The sequence below is a fragment of the Zonotrichia leucophrys genome, chromosome 11 (assembly GCF_028769735.1).
Source record: "Zonotrichia leucophrys gambelii isolate GWCS_2022_RI chromosome 11, RI_Zleu_2.0, whole genome shotgun sequence".
Taxonomy (NCBI): domain Eukaryota; kingdom Metazoa; phylum Chordata; class Aves; order Passeriformes; family Passerellidae; genus Zonotrichia; species Zonotrichia leucophrys.
The window spans coordinates 6,672,364-6,685,930 of record NC_088181.1 but is presented as its reverse complement, the minus strand read 5'-3'; the positions used below and the strand labels follow the sequence as shown (position 1 = coordinate 6,685,930).

Below are 13,567 nucleotides of genomic sequence, written 5' to 3'. Positions count from 1 at the left end.
CATCCTCCTCCTTCAGCCCCAAGCTCAGGGCAAGGGGGGTCCACACCTGCCCCTGCTCTGCTGGAGCTCCCAGCACCCTCAGTCCCTCTCCCAAAAGTGCCAAGCTGATGGTGGCACTCACTGCTGCCAAGGGCTTGTGGTGGGACTGGCAAGGAGGAAACCCTGCAGCTCTCAGGGTCTGAAAAGCCAGCACCACTCTCTGTTCAGAGCCTGAGGCCAGGGCAGGCTGGGAGTGCACCAAGGGCTGAGGACACTCATGGCACACAGCCAGGGCCCAGACAGAGCAGAGGCAGATCTGGCAGCAGGGCTGGTTAGCCCAGGCTGGTTTGGGGCAGGGAGGTGCCCAGGGGCTGTGCCTATGGCCCCCAGCCACTCTCACCCAGCCGGCTCAGCCTGCCTGGGGTTTGCCCTGAGGTGGCCCCAGGGGCACATGAGGTGATTTTCCAGTTGGCATCTCACCTCCTCCAGCCCTCGAGTGCCAAAATATTCCCCACCCCTTGGCAGCAGCCTCAGCCCTGACATCCCAGGGCACTGCAGTGTGCCAGGTGGCACAGGCATAGGATACTCCACAATATCCCCACCCCACAAAATCCTGGCCAGGATGGAGCAGCCCCTGCAAAAAGGCAGCTGCTTGGAAAATCCACACACAGTAGCAAATCCACCCTGTGTAGCAAATGGAGATGGAGCAACAGCACAAGCTGCAAGAAGGGAAAACCTGATGGGATTTCAGGGGTAAAAGTGCTCCCCCCCTGAGGGCAGCACTGTCTGCAGACAGAGCCCCAGCAAGGTGATCAGGGCAAGCCCCCCTTGGAGATTCTGCTAATTCAGCTGGATGTGGCTCCAAGCTGTGGCACTGTGCCTCTGCTGAGCAGGAGATGCACCAAGCCCTCCAGCCATCCCTCACAGCTTCTTTGCTTCATGCAGCAAATCCCTGAAAAGGTCTGCAAGGTTCCTGCATGGCATCTGAAGGTAAGGCAGCAGAGAGCTCACCTACGTGATGGCACCTTCCAGCCCTGTCCTGCCAGCCTGGATGGAGATCCAGCAGGATTTTGCACATTCTCCAGTCCATGATCCCCTGCCTGCACTGATGGTTTTGCTGCCCACACCACTCCCAGGCCCTGCTGGGCCCACTGGGAGCTGCACACACACTGCAAGATGGAAATGATGGTTTATTGGAGTATCTCCAGCTCCACAGACAACAAAGACTTCTCCAGACATCCGACCAGACCCTCCTGACAGCTCAGCCCTTCCCTGGGCAGAGAACACTGAAGCTCTGTGCCTCCTTCTTGTCCCCAAGCTGTTCCCCTGAGCTCTCAGGTGCTCAGGATGAGCCATGACCATGGTCCAGCTCAGGAGAAAGAGAATGACTAGGAATACCACAGGCAGCAGCACAAGAGACCTCCTACCAGTTTCTAGAAGTAGGAAAAAAAGGGAAAGTAGAAGTGATGCCACAGACCCAGAGCAGAGAGCTGATCTGTGAGAAGCCAAGCAGCAGAGACAACTGCTCCCCAGACCACTGAGCAGGGCCTTTATTAGGGCATCTTCCTCCCTTTTCTGTGGACAAGACACAGCACTGAAAGGTGAGCAGGAGATGCCAGCTGTGCACTGGACACTGTTATGGGCACCTGCATGGGCCCAGGGTCTGGAACTTGGCTTCCTCTCCTTCCCTCCCAAAACATGATGTCCATTCCTGCCCAGTAACAAAGGATGTTCAGGCAGAGCAGCACAGCACACCTGGCCCCACCAGCTCAGGAGTCCAACTTGATGAAGACTTTTGGCCTTGAGAAAATTTTGATTGCCTCGTCTATCTGGGAGAGCTTCCTCTCGAGCTCCACCCGCCTCTTCTGCATCCGGAGGCTGTCCCCACGCATGGGCAGCAGAACCAGGTCCTTCACCAGCTGCTCCTGGCCTGTAAAAAGAGGGGAAAAAAGGTTGTGTAAGTTGAAAAGCAAAGAAATCCATCCTTTTCCTAGAGCTATGAACACAATGGCAGCACTGGAACAAGGACCTAGAATCCTTCTATTTAAACCTCAGCTAGATGAAGACCTGAGGCACCTGCTCCAGCTTTGAGAACCAAGGATTGGATGAGACACCTCTGAAGGTCCCTTCCAGCCAAAATTTTTCTAAGATTTTAGGAGCAATAGCAACCCTGACATCAAGTCCAGTGGACAAGTGTGCTCCAGAGCCAGTCCTGTAACCTGCAGGACACTGATTCCTCTTTCCATGCATCCAGCTCACACTCTGCCTATATATGCCCTAATCCAGGCACCTCTCCAAGTGGCAGGAATGTGTCCCTGTGTCTCTTCTCCATTATCCTGCCTGGGACTGTTTGTTTTTCTGAGCTGGACTCACTGTCTTTTCCCTCTTACTCTGTTTGAGGTTGCTGAGGGTCTCGAGGCGCTGTCCCTCAGGCATCAGGGTGTGCCCAGGGGGGGTGTCGGGGTCGGGCAGGTTCCGCAGCCGCTCCTCCGCCTGCCTGCGCCACAGCTCCTTCCTCTCCAGCAGGCTGGGGGCAAAGGAGAGAGGTGTCAGCACATCTGGCACAGGCAGATGTGGCCAGGAATGTGCCCTTCAAACCCCACCAGGTTCCGTGTCACTGGCTGAGGAGCCCAGGGAGCCACACACCCCCATGGTGGGGGATACACTGTGTATAAAGCACATGTGTGGAACAGCAAATGTGCTCCACAGGCACAAAGGGCTGTGGGCAGAGATGCACTCAGGCCAACAGTGCTCCTTGGAGACAAGGGCTGCTGCTCCTCCTTTCTGGCTCACTGAGTCCTCGCCAAACCATCTGTGGGTCAATGGCAGAATGAAGTCAGACAGCAGCTCACAGCCAGGGATGCTGGCAGAGGACAGCACAGCCAAAGGACTGGCACCACAGTCGACCTAGGACAGGGTCTGTTTTTCATGCAGAGCCCCAAAATGCACAGCACTAGCTGGATGTTCCTCAGAAGCCAGGCCCAAGGATGAACACCTGTGAGGCAGAGTGAGCTCTCTGCCTCTCTAAACCCAGACCTCTCCATGCCAAAGCTACATTACATGGAACAAAGCCTACAAAGGGGCAGGAGCACATTTCTCAAGGCACACAGAGCTTCCCCATATCAGCATCATTGTACAACAGCAAGCAAGGGAGGAGGAGACAAAACTCCCTCTGAGCCCTGTCACACTGGGATGCTGGTTAAGCCAAGAAAGCAGCAGGGACAGCGTTTACTTCCCAGTCCCAGAAAAAGGCACTGCTGCACATTGCAAGAGCACCTCTATGCCCAGCCCATCTCTCCAGGCACACCCAGGGGATGCATTAAGCCTGTCCCAGTCCCGTGGAGCAGAGAGGGGCACACTTACTACTGGGGGACGTGTCCCTTTTGCGTGGCGTTGTACTGCTCCTGCTCCTGCTGCCGGTGCTGCAGCAGCTGCGCCAGCGCCTGCAGGGACTGCGAGCGGCGCAGCGGCGCCCGCTTGGCGCTGCACGCGTTGTGCCTGATGAAGTCAACGCTCCTGCCCTCCACCTGCAGCTGCAAAAACAGAGAGCCAGGCATCAGGGGCAGGTTGGGCACAGGCACACAGCCAGCTGACACTGGCCATGCAAGGGGAAAGCAGAAATGCAGCACACAAGGTCATGGATTGTGTGACGGCAGGACAGGCGGACCCTCGGCACAGCCTGTCTCAGGCAGGAGCTGTGGCCATGGTTGGGAAGGCAGGCACCTAAAGCCAAGCCTAATCCTGACCTCTATAAGGTCCCCAAGATGACCACATGCCTTAAAAGCCAGAAAGACAAAAAAACCTCAGGCTTGATGTAGTCCCCATGAAGCATTTTGAGGGCAGAGGAAAAACAGGTTGGGAGCTCACCAAGAAATGCAACAGAACCCCTGGCAGAGCAGGAACTTTGCTGCTTGGGCACTTCCCCAGAAACAGCAACTCCACCACAGCTCCTCTGCTGGACAAAACAGTGGAGAAGGTGGCTGTGTTTGCATTTAAGATTTCCCTGGTCTCCTCCTTTGTAAATCATGTCCTGTTTAATTAAGTCGTTCATGGCATTTAGGAACCAACAAACTGACAATCTCACAATTGCCAAGGGAAAAGGACATGAGTCATGGAGCTGTTTAGGACCTCCCAAACAGACTACTTGAAAGGTTTAACTACTAATGCTGATTTAACTCTCCTTACTAAAACACACACTCATTTCCCAAATTTTTATCTAACATCCAGAAGCCACAGTTCCTTTGATTACAATGGGAACAGCCTTCAAAACCCCAAGACCTCCTGCAAAGCCCTTGGAAGGGCAGATTTGAGATTGCTGGCATGAGGAGGTGGAATTTTCACAGGGAACTTCATGAGCTCCCGAACTATGAGTGAGGATGAAGCTAGAATTGAGTCCCTGAATATCCATCTCACCACCCCAGTGACCAGGACCCTGCTCCTTCCCTTCAGCCAGGAACAGCATTTACACATCTCCCAACTCATGCAGCACATCTGCCCCAACACTCTAGAAGAATGGATTTTCCATGCCAGAAATGCCTGGGATGGATGGATGCAGTCAGTGTGTAACTCACCTTGGTTTCAGCACCCTGTGCCTCTGGAGCCTCTGTGTCTGCTCCTGCTTTTGCCCTGGCAGGCCTTGGGGACAGGGGTCTGCATGGCTTGATCCCAGAGCCACAGCGGGAATACGCCCTCAGGAAATTCACAGCCTCGGGATTGGCAGGTGGAGAGGTCTCCTGGGAAAGGCAAGGAAAGATCCACCAGTGGAGGGAGGCTGGGGCAAAGAAAAACCCTCTCAGCCCCGTTTGGGTGGTGAAGCAGGAGCTCAGCACAGGTTTGCAGCAGGGACACGACAGCACACACCTTCTGCCACGGCCTGCAGAAATTCTTGGGGGAAGAGAATCTGTGATCAGCCAGCAAAGGCCAACAAACAGCAACAGGTCAGACCTGGCCACAGAATGAATGGCTAAGAAATGGGGGGAACTCTGCAGAAGCAAATTTGGATCAAGCAGGCTGCCTGCTGAGGTGCTGTTCTCAAATGCTGCTCTGCTCAGCACCTCAAATCTGTGCTTGTATCACTCCAGAAAGAAAAAGGAGCAGAGAGTGAAGGAGTCTGGTGGAATTGCATCTGAGGGGCATCTTCAAAGGCTGTGGCACAGGGTGACAGTACTTGATGTCTAGCAGGTGGTCTGGGACTATCCCAGACAGCCTTGTTTGCAAACAAACCCTGAGAACTGAAAGTTGACACTGTGGCAAGTGGGTGACCCTATGAAAAATGCAGCTGGGGCTCTGCTCTGCCCTTGGAGTGATGGGAACTGCACAGGGCCACCCCAGATCCTCACAAATACCCAAGGTCTGAACTGCAGCTCCCTGGGCAAGATTTCCTCTTGCTTGGCCCATTCAGCTGGGCAGAGCTGCAGACAGGGTGGGACTGGGCAGCCACACTGGTGGGATTGGTGTGAGGAGCAGGGTATGGGATTGCCCTCAGCACTGCACAGACTGCTCATGCTCCAAAAATGATCAGTCTTGTTTCAACAAATCTGGATCTCTCTGATAAGTTAATGAGAATTACCTTCACCTGGCACAGCTGGCTCAAAGTTGAGTCTGTGACCTCAGGAGCACAGAGCACAGCTTGCCCCATCTCCCTCCACAGGGCACTGGGACTGCCAGAACCCTTCCCAAGACAACTGCTACAGCTAACAGCCTCAGGGGCAGGAGAGAGAGAAAAAACTCTGCATGAGTCATCCAGACCCAGCAGAATCAACTGAAACTCTGAGCAGCAGCAGCAGCTCCACAGAAGATGGAGATCCTTCACAGGGAACACCTCAGCTCCAGGAGAGCCCCAGCAACAGTTAAAGCATCATGAGTCAGTGCCAGGGCCTCTGGAGGAGCACACAGAGCACAGGGAACGCACCACGCAGAACTGCCTGCGCAGAGACCACCCCCCTTCCCCACAACAAAGGCAGAAATGAGCTCAATCTGCCTCTAACCCAGAGGATTTGTCAAACAGGAGCGTGGGCTTGTGTTCTTGAAGCACTCGTGGGTTTGCTCCCATGTGTGGAAGGGTCACAGATACCAAACAGGTTGGTGACACATCTGGAAAAGGGACACAGCACTTGGAACCACTGACTTGGGAATCATCCTGTCAATTTTGATAGTTGTTATCAATACATATCATTTCAGCATTGAAAGCTGGCTACAGATGAAAAGAAAGCAATGCAGAGATAAGGAGGAACTTAAAGGCTCCAACTCAGCACCCTCAGAGGCTGTGCTGATCTCTGAGGCCTCAACCCTGACTGCCTGGAGATTTCTGTGTGCCCCTCAGAGCAGTGGTCATTTGTGGGATTCACTTTCTCTGAACCTGAGAGAGAAAATTATCTCTCTCTGTTCAGAGAATGTGAATCTCACAGTTATTCACCAGGACAATCATTTGGGGAAGATGCTCACACATGGAACACACTGCCCACTGTGTATCCACAGGGTGGGAATAGTTGGACAGAGGCTCAGTGCAGCCTGCTGACCTTACCTCTGGGTAAAACACCACAGCCTGTTGGCACAAACCCCAAAAAAGTGCTGCCCCAAACATGGGGAAGCTGAAAAGCCAGATGGGAGCATCCCCTGGCAGGAAATTCAGCTATGAGGGGGAAGCAGGACAGGGATTATGGCAGCAATCACTGCCTGGACCCAAACCACACACTCTCACTCACTGCCCCACTGCCACACCTGCCCACTGTGCCTCAGCACTGAGATGCCCCCAGACCCTGCAGGCTCCAGGACCCCCCTGTCTCCATCATCCCACTGTTCCCCAAGTCTGGAGAGTTTGAGAGCTCCTCTACAGATACCAACCTGCAGTTTGGCCTTCACCTTTGACTCCACATTTTCATATTTCTGGGATTTCCAGAGAGCTTTCACAGGCTTGGGCTGGCTGTGCTCCTGGGCTCTCTCCTTCTCCTTGCACTTCCTCTGAATCTCCTTTATCCTCCTCACATTTTCCTTCTCGTAGTCCTTGGCCTCTTTCCCTGCTCAGCAAGGGGAGACACACCTTCACCTCCCAGACACTGCCACAGATCCCTCCCAAAACTGCTCCAAGAGCCAAGAGACCCAGCAAGCCCTTCCCTCTCCTGCAGACCAGACCATGTCTGCTCCTGCCCCTGAGATGCACACTCCACTCTCAGATTGATTCCTTTGCCAGGGGATCCCACCCTGCCCAGGTGAGCACAGAACAGGTCTGTGCTCACTGCTGGTGTCCACAGACTCCCCTGTTCTCCTCTTGTCCCAGTATGGACCATTCCAGTCCCTCTCAAGAGCAAGGCCCATTCCCAACTCAGCTCACAAGGTGTTTCTGAAGTAGACAGGGCTGCACAGCCTTGAGCTTGCCCTGTGCCTGGTTTCAAGACATTGTCCCACATTGACACAACCAAGATTATGGATTAGGACTGTGTTTTGTTTTGGTTTTGAATCAAAAATTATCCTTCCTTGGGCTCTCCAAGGCAGGGAACAGCTCAGCTGACATAGCCAGATGCTCATCTGTGCTTGGGCACAGCAGTTGTGGCATCTACCACACTGGCACCAGCTCAGGGCAATGCCAGCACATGAAATAAATTAAAATGACACACAGGGCTCAACCTTATCTCCTTCCTGGACCTCTGAATGTATTCTGGGTGACATCCCTGCCCTGGAGAAGGGGACATCTTCTGCAAAGCTGTTCTCACATCCACATACAGACACCCTTCCCAAATCCTTCCTGGCTTCTCCAACTAGGAACTCACCATGTTAAACATCCTCAATACATCAAGGTTTTGTTTGATCCATATAGAAACTTGACTGTAAAGAAGTCCTAATTTTTGCACCTTTTTTCAAGTCCCTCTTCCCATTCTAAAACTGAAACTGGAGCCAAAACATCACTGGCTCCAGCAGAGGTGACTCCACAGCCAGGCCCAAAGCTGCAGATGGAGTGACCAGCCCTGTGGAGCTCAGGCTCTCCTCAGGCACAGATCCTGGGAACCCACCCCAAATGCTTCATGCCTGGCCCCAAAGGCAACTGAAGGCAGCAGTGGTTTGGCTGTACTTACTCTTGGCTGGCACTGCCCCATCAAGGGAGATGCCCTGGAGCTGCAGCAGGAGGCTGAGGGTCCCCTTCTGTCCCCTCTCCAGGAACTCCTTCCCGCTGGGGCGGACACGAGGGGCTGGCTGGGCACTGCCCAGAGCCAGGCAGGGGCTGGGGACGGGGTCCAGGGGGCTGGAGGTCAAAACCAGCCTCTGAGCATTCCCCTCCAGCCTCCCTCGAGCTGCAGGGAAAGAAAGAGAACCTTGTCAGGAAATGAGCTTACCTCAGTTTTCTGCACCCACAGCCCACCAACAACGTGATGACCCCCTCTTCACCTCTGCCTTATGCCTTCCCATCTTTCAACCAGCTGTACAAAATACTTTAGGATCACCACCAGAAGCACCTTCACCAGAGTGAATAGAGACTGTTGAGGACACCATGCTGTGTCACACCAAAGCACAAAGCCCCAAACCTGTACCAAGCACCAAGGACTCACCTGAGAGGGGCCGTTTGTAATACTCTGGGAAGAGCCCTGGGTCTGGAGGAATGGGTCCAGAAATCCTGGATGGCCCTTCACACATCCTGCCACACAGTGCTCTGCCTCTGCCACAGAAAACAACCACCAGAAATGAGCAGGGCTCACTGAGCCACTGGAAAGCTACATTTAATATATATATACACATAAATATATATATATAAACATAAATATATATAAATTTATAATATGTATATTTGATTTTATATATATATATGTATGTATGTATGTATAGGGGAATTTCTAACTTTCATTTGACACCTCACCCCCAGCTCCAGAGATGTCCTGCAGGTACAAACCACCCCAAATTGGACTCTATGCAGGTGAAGGATCCAGCAGCCCTGTTCCTACTGTGGGTCAGTGTTTTAACCAGTGCTGAAAATGCCCACAGTTGGTGTAATATTGGTACCTTCAGTACAAAAAATCCTTTGTGGCTTTTTTCTCCCATTTGGAAACGCTGAATACAGACACAGAAGGAGTGAACAGGAAACATGAGGTAACTGGCCATCATCTGACAGCTTTTAGAGTGAGATTTGAATTATCCTGTACCTGAGCTCCCTCGAAATGTGGTTCAAACACAATTTGTCCAGAGGAAGGTGGAGCTCCTGCCCCACATGGCCATATCCTCCCTGAGAACACACCTGTGCTGTCACACCCCTGAGCAGGCTGGGGCTGACCCTCAGAAGGACAAACACTTCATAAAAAGACAAAATATTTCCCTCCAGTACCATGTGGGCCAAAGACTGGATTTCTGGGGAAGAGCCCAGATGGTTTCTCAGGTCTTGGAGAGAACAGAGAAAAACATTTTTAATTTCTGAAGTACTTTTCAAAGCAGACAGAGCCACAAGCCCCTGCCCTGGCCCACAGGGTCCCTGTTGCTTCTCTCCATGACAGAAGCACAGATCCCTCCACCAGGAGCAGCCAGCATCAATTTCCCTGCACTGCTCACCAAGACCTCCTGGACAGCATTTTTACACTTACAACAAACGCAGAGCTCAGAGCACGAGCCTGCAGGTGCCACCCAGCAGGCACACACTGCTGATGAGCTCTCAGCAGGTGCCACAAGAGCCTCATCACAGCCACACCACAACTGTGACAGGCGCCAGGGCAGCCTGGCTGGAGTCACTGCTGTGAGAGCTGGGGCTACAACCTGCCCTCCCTGACTCCTGAGGCAGTCATTTAAACATTTCTGAGACAAGTCCACGGGAAGAAACCCCTTCAGGATCCTCAGCATGCCAGCACTGACGGGACGCAGCATCTGCAGTTTAATTTATAAACCAATAAAGGATCAGTGCAAGGCTGAGTGAATCTGACTCATAGCAACTAATGCACTGCAGTCTTCCCTGCTAAATCACCCCTGTTGACATGAGACCCATTAGCAAAATGCTGTTATTCATCTCCTGGACACAAGGGCAGAGGCAATGCAAGCAGTGCTGATGCTGCACACCAGCATGCATGTGCAACCTCTGGCCAGCTGCTCTGCTCTGGAAAAGCTGTTTCTGAAAAGCAGGCACAGACTCTCAGCCAGAGATAAAAGGATGCTGGCTTGGTATTATTTAATCTCCTCGATAATGGATCGACTAAGCCAGAACAGCCTCTCTTATTCTAGAGGAAAAGAAAAAAAAGAAAGCTTTCACCATGAGATCACTCCAGAGCAGCTACTGGCTTTGAAACGCACATCTGATCTTGATCTGAACTCAGGTCCCACCCCAGTGATTTACACGTAAAATGACAGGCTGAAATCAAGCCCTGTGCCAGCAGACAATGATTGCGGGGGACTGAGGAGGAAAGGCAGGCTGAGGGGAGGCGGGGGATGGAAGGCTCATTTTATACCTCACATCCCAACTGCACCCTGCCCTGCTGCAGGCAGCTTGCAAATGACACCCACTCCCTGATTTGCAAGTCACATCACCTCTGGCATGGGATCCTGCAAGATCAGAGAGCCTCATTACAACAGGGAGCATCTTGTCCATGCAGGGACAACAGGGACACGAGCTCCCAGCAGCAGTGGCCCAGCCAGACTTCCAGGAATGCATTTCCTCAGCTGCTGCTCTGCTCCTGCTGGCCATGGGCCCAGCTAGGGGACAGAGTGGGAGACCCTCATGGCTCACTCCTGAAAGAGGGACTGCATGGCCTCTGCTGCCATTCCCACCTGCTTTGTTTCTTGGGACAGCTTTGCAGCACCAACAGTCCTGTGCTGAGCCAATTCCCCTTGCACCAAACAAGTCACTTCTTTCACTGAGCTTGTTTTCTGCCCATGTAAGCTTTTGTCCAAAAGGAACGTGACTTTTACATCCAGAGAAGCACTGGAGCAAGCACCAGGAAAACACAGCAGGAGTTATGAACACAGAGGAGAGGGGTGAGGGGACAGGGTCAGCCCTCTTGGGGGATTTCCTGCACCCAGCACAGCATCTGCTTCACCACCACATCAGCAACCTAAACATCAGCAGTGCAGTACCCAACCTGCTGCCACCAGACACACACCATTTATGCACTCACAGGCTGTGAGATCCAGGCACACTCTGCAGAAGCAGGCTGAGTAAGTCCAGGCAAACAGATGCAAGTGTGCACTCCTCTCTGCTCCTGTCCCTGCAGACTCCCTAGGGAACAGTCCCAGCTCCCAGCCACCCTGCACAGCTCCAGGAGGCACAGAGCAGTTGCTGGAGTAACCCAATAACTTCAACACTGCTCAGTGTGCTGCTCCCTTCTCCACCAGAACATGGCTTTATGCTGGCCTAGGAGCCGAGCAATGCAGGCTCCAGTTCTCTGGTTTAATAACCATTAACTCGACTCTGTACCCTTTGCTGCAGCTGACCAAGTGGTAAAAATGCTACTTATCCCCATGGTAAACTGAGCCTGTAAGAACCACAGCTTCCTTTTGTGGCTTGTTTTTAGCATAGTAGTTAAGGTAACTGCAAAACACGGGAACAGACAAGCCTCAGGCAGGTGCATTCACAGCCTTGAACCCTCGGCATCTGACTTTGAAGCATTCCCTCTTTTCCACAGATGACATTTTCACTGTGCCTGGGTCCCTGGCCAGGAAGCTGCTACCACACACAGAGCCGATGCCAGCCCAGCTTCTTGCCTTCATGAGCCAATCTCTGCAAAAAGCATGGGAAAAAACATCCCACGGTTGTGATAAGCTGTGATAAGCAGAGCAAGTCATCTGCAGCAAATCAAAGGGCTAATCTCCGTGCAGCTGGTCCTGCATGTTTGATTCCTTCCTCAACAGTTTTAGCTGAAATGGAAAGTCACATCAGGATAACTTCCACGCCCGAGGGCTGCACCAAAACAGCACCAATGGATCTGAGACCATTCCTCCCAAAAAACTGAGAGTCAGGAGCAGGGGTCAATGTGCTGTGAACCTACCAGTGGTTTTTGTCCCTGCCTAAGCCTTCTCCTTGCTGACTGCTATGGGAGAGATTAATATTCTCCTTTTAACATCATTCCCCACGTGAGTTTCCCCAGGTGCCACCAGCTCTTCCTCATCTGCCAGTCTCAAAACCCATTTTTCCTTTTGTCTCTCTGAAAACAGAGGGACAGGTACAGCCAGGTGTGACACTGGCATTTGCATTTCTGGGAGCTGGTGCCTACCAACAGGTTTTTAGGAATAAAGCCAGCTTGGACAGTCTGCCCAGGGAGTCAGAGGAATTTCTTGCTGGGGCAGGAGCTGAACGAGGGCCGTGCTCGGCGCTGGAAGGTGGGCAGAGATTGCTGTGGGGATCACAGAGCTGCAGCCCAGTCCTCACTCCGGAGGGCAAGCACAGAGGAGGGCACGGAGCCTCACCTCAACGCGTGCGATTCCTCCGGGATGCACGGACGAGCCCCGTGCTGAGGCCGGAGCTTGTGTGGCAGCCCCAGCTCCTTCGGCCGGGCTGGCACGGGAGAGCAACACCAGCCCTGAGATCAACACGTGCTGAGAGCGGGCACCGCTGAGCGACAGCGGGCACCGCCGGAGCCGGACAGCACGGGGGAACGCTCCTGGCTCCCTTCTCCGGGGCTCGGGGGCGCTGCCAGCAGCGCAGTCCCGCGGTGCTGGGGACCCGCGGCCTCCCCCTGCCCCGGGCCCGGCGCTTCCCGGCCCGGCTCCCGCCGTCCCCGGCCTGCGCCGCTCCCGAGCCCAGGCGGGCGGCCCCGGGCAGGGCAGGGCCCTGCGCGGCCGCCCCGAGAGGACTCACCGAGGGAGGCCGCGGAGAAGCGCTCCCCGCGAGGCCGGGCTGGGCTGGGCCCGCCGGCAGCCGAGGGCCCGGCCCGGCCCCGCCGCTCCCCGGCAACCGCTGCTTCCGCCGGGATGGGCGGGCCCGGCCCCGAGGGCCCCGGCGCTGCTCCCTCGGCACCGCCGGCTGTGCCCGACACCGAGCCCCCGGTCCGTAATGCACAATATCTGCATTAAACACACCGGGACTGCACGGGGCAATCCCGCTGGAACCCGCTCCGCCCAAACGGGCGCGCCTGCCGTCACCGTCCCGCTGTGCCCGAGCAGGGCAGCCCCAGGCTGCAGCCAGCCCACAGAGCCCCCTCTCACCTCTCCGCTCATCTCTCTTTCTCACCCAGCAGTCTCAGCACCCTCCTTGCTTCACTGGGATCGTCCGGAGATGTTTTGTGCTTCTTTCCTCTCATAGAGGAGGAGCTGTGCTTTAGATTTGTTCTGCCCAATACAAACTTAGTGACAAAGGCACATAGGAAGGTTCTCAGTTCCAGGACAGCTTCAAAACAGACCCCAAACTGGCATGAAAACAATCAGGGCTCTTTTATCTGAATGAAGGTGGTGAGTGCCAGGTGAGCTCAGGACATGTTATCCATTTTACATAGCACACACACTCCACAGGCAGTAGATGCTCACACCTATGGCAGGATCATTGAGCACAACTCCTGGCCCTGCACAGGACAGCCCCAAGAATCCCACCCTGTGTCTCCCAGAGCGTTGCCCAAACTCTTCCTGAACTCTGGCAAGTGTGGGCAATGACCACTTCCCTGGGGAGACAATTCCAGTGCCCAACCACCTTGTG

At 54.0% G+C, this 13,567-nt stretch overlaps 2 protein-coding genes across 4 annotated transcripts; both read right to left on the bottom strand.

Annotated features, from left to right (window-relative positions):
• Positions 1 to 1,151: 1,151 nt before the first annotated feature.
• ENKD1 (enkurin domain containing 1) lies at positions 1,152 to 13,197 on the bottom strand. Of its 3 annotated transcripts, none has more exons than XM_064723236.1 (8): positions 13,084 to 13,197; positions 8,520 to 8,626; positions 8,049 to 8,264; positions 6,823 to 6,995; positions 4,551 to 4,712; positions 3,343 to 3,512; positions 2,370 to 2,506; positions 1,152 to 1,909 (listed from the first exon to the last, which is right to left on the bottom strand). In XM_064723236.1, exons 2-8 carry the CDS (start codon positions 8,602 to 8,604, stop codon positions 1,749 to 1,751), a joined length of 1,104 nt encoding a protein of 367 aa, XP_064579306.1. In that variant the 5' UTR covers positions 8,605 to 8,626; positions 13,084 to 13,197; the 3' UTR covers positions 1,152 to 1,748. The 3 variants fall into 3 exon arrangements, with proteins under 3 accessions (XP_064579306.1, XP_064579304.1, XP_064579305.1); XM_064723234.1 differs by lacking the exon at positions 13,084 to 13,197 and adding an exon at positions 12,737 to 12,851; XM_064723235.1 differs by lacking the exon at positions 13,084 to 13,197 and adding an exon at positions 12,346 to 12,479.
• On the bottom strand, positions 12,347 to 13,178 carry PANO1 (proapoptotic nucleolar protein 1). The gene is made up of 2 exons (XM_064723528.1): positions 13,109 to 13,178; positions 12,347 to 12,942 (listed from the first exon to the last, which is right to left on the bottom strand). The coding sequence occupies exons 1-2, from the start codon at positions 13,176 to 13,178 to the stop codon at positions 12,347 to 12,349; spliced, it is 666 nt and encodes a 221-aa protein (XP_064579598.1).
• Positions 13,198 to 13,567: the final 370 nt, after the last annotated feature.